Raw genomic sequence first — 5,000 nt, 5'->3', positions numbered from 1 at the left:
CCGGGGAAAGAATAGGAAACGTGATTTCACTATATTTCTGACCAGGAACAGGGCCTATGACAAGAATATTTTTTTGATTTGGGCGATAGCTCTGAAAAGACAGATTGCCCATCTTTTCTTTTATCTCGGGGGAAATACGATCGGGAGGGGCTAATTCAAAACCCTCTGGTAAAATAAGAACAGCCCCCACATTTAAAGCCCCTTTTTTACCATTAGCAAGAACTTGTTTCAGTTGCATATCATAAGGAATTCGAACAACTGCTTCAAATACAGTATCGGGAAGTACCGTTTGCGGAACCTCAATATCCACTGGTTTATTAGCTAAATGGCAATTGGCGCATACAATACGTCCAGTCGCTTCTCGTGGATTTTCATAGCCCTTCTGCGCAAAAATGGGATATGCATTTGAAATGGATGCACGAGTTATGATATATATCATGAGCGATACGGAAATAGATCGAGTAATCTGTTCCTTTATCCAAGAAAAATTATTTCTAGTTTGCATGGTCCAACCATTGATCCCGAAAATTTATACAATAAATTGGGGTAGGTCACTAATGGAGTTTCCTATCCACGATTCTGTTATTTACTGGAATAATTTGACTGGATTAATATATAGGATGAATCTCCGGGATGGGTAGAAAGATAAAGAGTGAGTACGATTTTCAATGCTTTGCTTATGTACAACTGCAAAGTAAGAAACATTCTAATTGGATTAGGTAGATAATTTTTCAGTCATTCATTGAATGATAAATCACTACAAGTGACGGAGATACGCGATTTAAATAACGGAAAATCCAATATTTGAAAATTGTATCTAGAATGACTGGAAAAGTGGAAACAAGGCCAGATATAATTTGCTCATTATGAACAAATCCAAAATCCTTGTAGACAAAGCCAATCATCAGTTCCCAACCATGGGGCGAATGAAATCCGATACATAAATCAGTTAATAAAAGAAGAGAAAAAGCTTTTATTGTGTCACTTAAGTTATATAGGAATTCCTGAACCCAAGAGTTAAGAATAACAAGTTCTTTATTACCCAAAAGAGAATAACCACTTAGAATAATGAAACAGATTATATTTGTCGAGAAGTGCAAAATCGTATGAATACGACCCTCGTTGTGTATCTTGATTAATTGGATTGTTTCTTTGTGAATTCCTATACGAAGGTTTTGTAGATGTGTCTCCGAGTATTCCTTAATCATTTCCTCTAAGAAGAGGAGTTCCTCTAATTCTATGAATTTTTCTAGAATACTCTTTTCTTCAATATCATTCAAAAAAGGTTCGGATTGCCTAGTATTCCACCAATTAGTAACCCAGGATTCCATACTTTTTTGAAATGAGAGAGAAATCCACCAGGGCAAAAATACTATAGATGCAAGATATAAAAGAGGAGTGAATGCTTTCTTTTTTTCCATTTTTTCATCTCTGAATTGTTAATGAACCTATCTCATTCGTCGACTCTATGTAATCTAATATTTCTCTCCCGCATCAGTTCTATTACAAGTTATCGAACCTATGAATTTAGAAAAAAATACAGAAATAGACGAAAAATTGGAATGGATAAATAATCAAAAAATAATGTTTACCTATATCTCAATTGGTCAAATTCGAAGCACATATCTCCTTTCGATGAATGCCCAGAAAAATTGAAATAATGAATAATATTATTCAGATTTTGAGACGAAAGAACTCCTTTTCTATCATTATATAAAAATCTCTAATATTTCGAAAAAATTGAACTTACTATGAGTAGTCAGGGATAGAATAATTGAGGGAAATTTCTGAAGAATATTGTGAAAAATGAGTGGCAAAAAACGACATAAATTTGCTAATTATCATTATAAGAGATTCAATTTTTTGGTCATTAAGGAGCACAAAAAGTATAAAAATAAGCTTCGAAAAAATTACAAGATATGATCTCTAAAGTCTCAATTCCAACAAGTTAAAAAGGGTGGAATTTCCTTATTTCTAAATGGTTGATTATGAGATATTTCGATTTGTTTCTTATTTTTTTATTGAATTGAGTTATGTATATTTCGATACATCTAAATCGATACATCTAAAAGATCCCCAAAATAGTTTTTTTTATACTTGTTCCATATATGTCTGCTTTGACTCGAATGAATGTTCTGAAGAAACCTCAATTAAGTTATGTTATGGAAAAAGAGCATTCTTGCGTTTTTGCCCTCCTGCTGAGAAAGCATTCCGGCTCATTTCTTAAAATACTTCAATTGGTACACGCAAGAAATAGGCCAATTCAGCAGCTTTTTGTTCCATTTCCCGTGGAGTAAAATTCTCATCAGTACGAGTCAATGGAATGGCTCCCTGGCCTCTGATATCCATATAAAGGACACGACGAGCATAAATACCTTCTTTCACTTCTATTCTGACAGACTGAATATCTTTTATAAGAAATTGGAGGAAGACCCGACGATTTTTTCCAGGAAATCCCCAACGAAAGATACACACTATTCCGTCTTTTCTATCAAATCGATCATAACCACTACCTACATTCCACGAAATTGTGCACCATAAATAGGAGCTAATAAAAAGACCCGCGATTCCGTAGAAAGACATCACAATTCCTTGTGGAAAAAAAACTATTTCCTGAGACGGAAATAAAGATATCAAATTTCTACCAAGATAACTCGAGGTTCCAACCAACAAGAATCCTAATGAACCTAAAAAAAGGATAACAGCCCAGCAGAAATTACTTGTTTTTCGAGCCCCCGTTATAGGTTCTATCCATATATGTTCTGATCGACAACTCATACTTGATCCAGTTGATTTTTTTGGAATTGAGAGAATACCCCAAATGAATTTGACTTTAGTCCTTTTTTTTTCCGAAGTAACTCGCATCAACTAGCACTAGTTTGATGTGATCCTTTAGGAGTAATTCATTAAATTCGTTAGATCTAAACTAATAACATACCCTTCGTACGATCTCACTAAAGATAGCCAAATAGATAGACCAACTTTACAGTTCAGCTATCCGTCAATTCGGGTCTATTTGAAAATAGCTAGAATCCATTGATCCCTATAGCATTTTCTGGAGACATAAGAGTTTTTCGGCGGAAGCCGCTTATACCATATTTTGCTAAATAGATATCTGTGTTATGATACAAGCGTCAGTTTTGAAAAAAAAAAATAGATGAGATTTTGTGCCATCGGCTCTAAACAATCTTGTTTTTTTGAACATGAAGAAATAAAGAAGCCATTGCGATTGCCGGAAATACTAGGCCTACTAAAGGCACCAAAACAGAGGGAAAGTTAAGAGTTGTCATAGAATGGCTACCTCGATTTACTATTTGTACCTGTTATTATTATTTATATTTTATATTTATAATATAAAGATATCTTATTATATATAAAGATATCTTATTATAATTTGATAATTCTAAATTGGAATTATTATTATTACTTAATAGCTATTAAGTATAAATATAAGTATCTATCTAAGTGAGTATATAATGTAGTTTTTGATCTTTCTACATGAAAGATTTGAAAGGATATGGATGAGATATTATTTTCTTCATTTTTTGCTCTTGTCTTCGAATTTCATTTACTAAGCAAAAAGTTTCTTAAAAATTAATTAGATTCTATTTATATTGAATATATTGAAGGGTTTGTTAGAATCCCATCCATCAGGGATTCTTAGTCAAAATAGGATTATCGTAAGATATAAAAAAAAGAAAAAATTCTATATTTTATAGATTTTCATTATATATGACGAGAAGAGTATATTTTTTTGATTTGCCTAATTTCACGAAAATAAGAATTTCATCTTTTATCTTGTTAATAGAGGCTTCTTGATCAATAATCAGGAATATAGAAAAAGGGGCGGATTTTCTGTGACTTTTTATTCTTTATATAATTAGATCTTATGCCAACAAAGAAAACCCCATTCGTCTAATTTTAACTTGGATTCCGATAAACTAATTACTTGTTTGCTCAAAATAATTGAACTTAATGTTCTAATTTTGATTCAAAGGAAAGAAAGTGTGTAGTTGAAATAACTCACTCAGAACGCTTTTTAAAGGATTACGTGGTACGATTAGATCGAATAAGCCTTTCTGGAATAAATACTCGGCCGCTTGTGAACCCTCGGGTACTGTTTTATTCAATGTTTGTTCAATTACTCTTTTACCCGCAAAGGCAATGTAGGCATTGGGTTCGGCAATAATGATATCCCCCAACATACCAAAACTAGCTGTCACCCCACCGGTAGTAGGAGATGTAAGAATTGGTACATAGAATAACTTTTTATTTGATTGATAATCATATAAAGCAGAAGATATTTTAGCCATTTGCATCAAGCTCACACTTCCTTCTTGCATGCGTGCCCCTCCGGAAGCACACACTATAATAAGAGGTAGAAATTCTTTAGTAGCGTATTCAATCAAACGGGTAATTTTCTCCCCGACTACGGATCCCATACTACCTCCCATAAACTGAAAATCCATAACCCCAATTGCTACGGTAATACCGTTTAGTTGCCCTCTGCCTGTTTGAACAGCCTCGGTTAATCCTGTATTTCTTTGATAAGAATCGATACGATTTTTATAAGGCTCCTCCTCCGAATGAAATTCAATGGGATCCAGAGAGACCATGTCTTCATCCATAGGCTCCCAAGTGCCCGGATCGATCAAAAGTTCGATTCTATCTGAACTACTCATTTTCAAATGATATCCACATTGTTCACAAAGATGCATCTTTGATTTAAAAAATTTCTTATAATTTAATCCATAACAATTTTCGCATTGAACCCACAAATGCCGGTATTGTTGAGTTACACCCATATGAGTAGAACTTTCTGGTATAGTTTGATCACTCGTTGTGATATCCTCGTTTTGACTACTATTTTCACTTTGACTAGAAATGGAACTAGAAATGTAATCGTTACTGGAATTCTCGTTACTGGAATTCTCGTTACTGGAATTCTCGTTACTGGAATTATTGTTACTGGAATTGTCATTACCACTTACAATGTAATT

At 33.6% G+C, this 5,000-nt stretch overlaps 5 protein-coding genes across 5 annotated transcripts in view, besides 1 other annotated feature; all 5 read right to left on the bottom strand. All coding sequences in view use genetic code 11, as the record gives it.

Moving 5' to 3' along the window:
- petA (cytochrome f) overlaps positions 1-505 on the bottom strand; it is a 963-nt gene extending 458 nt beyond the window's left edge. Inside the window, exon 1 of the mRNA in view lies at positions 1-505. This exon is cut by the window's left edge and continues 458 nt beyond it. Coding sequence (YP_010495351.1) covers positions 1-505 — 505 coding nt within the window.
- Positions 1-5,000: part of a sequence feature (large single copy (LSC)) that runs on past both edges of the window.
- cemA (chloroplast envelope membrane protein) lies at positions 732-1,421 on the bottom strand. Its single transcript has one exon. The coding sequence runs from the start codon at positions 1,419-1,421 to the stop codon at positions 732-734; it is 690 nt and encodes a 229-aa protein (YP_010495350.1).
- Positions 2,224-2,778, bottom strand: ycf4 (photosystem I assembly protein Ycf4). Its single transcript has one exon. The coding sequence runs from the start codon at positions 2,776-2,778 to the stop codon at positions 2,224-2,226; it is 555 nt and encodes a 184-aa protein (YP_010495349.1).
- psaI (photosystem I reaction center subunit VIII) lies at positions 3,180-3,290 on the bottom strand. The gene has a single exon. The coding sequence runs from the start codon at positions 3,288-3,290 to the stop codon at positions 3,180-3,182; it is 111 nt and encodes a 36-aa protein (YP_010495348.1).
- accD (acetyl-coenzyme A carboxylase carboxyl transferasesubunit beta) overlaps positions 3,981-5,000 on the bottom strand; it is a 1,578-nt gene continuing 558 nt past the window's right edge. Inside the window, exon 1 of the mRNA in view lies at positions 3,981-5,000. This exon is cut by the window's right edge and continues 558 nt beyond it. Within this exon, the coding sequence (YP_010495347.1) occupies positions 3,981-5,000 (1,020 nt within the window).

The sequence above is a fragment of the chloroplast genome of Lactuca serriola (assembly GCF_051521515.1).
Source record: "Lactuca serriola chloroplast, complete genome".
NCBI classification, from domain to species: domain Eukaryota; kingdom Viridiplantae; phylum Streptophyta; class Magnoliopsida; order Asterales; family Asteraceae; genus Lactuca; species Lactuca serriola.
The sequence above is the reverse complement of the archived record's forward strand: the minus strand, read 5'-3'. Positions and strand labels throughout refer to the sequence as shown.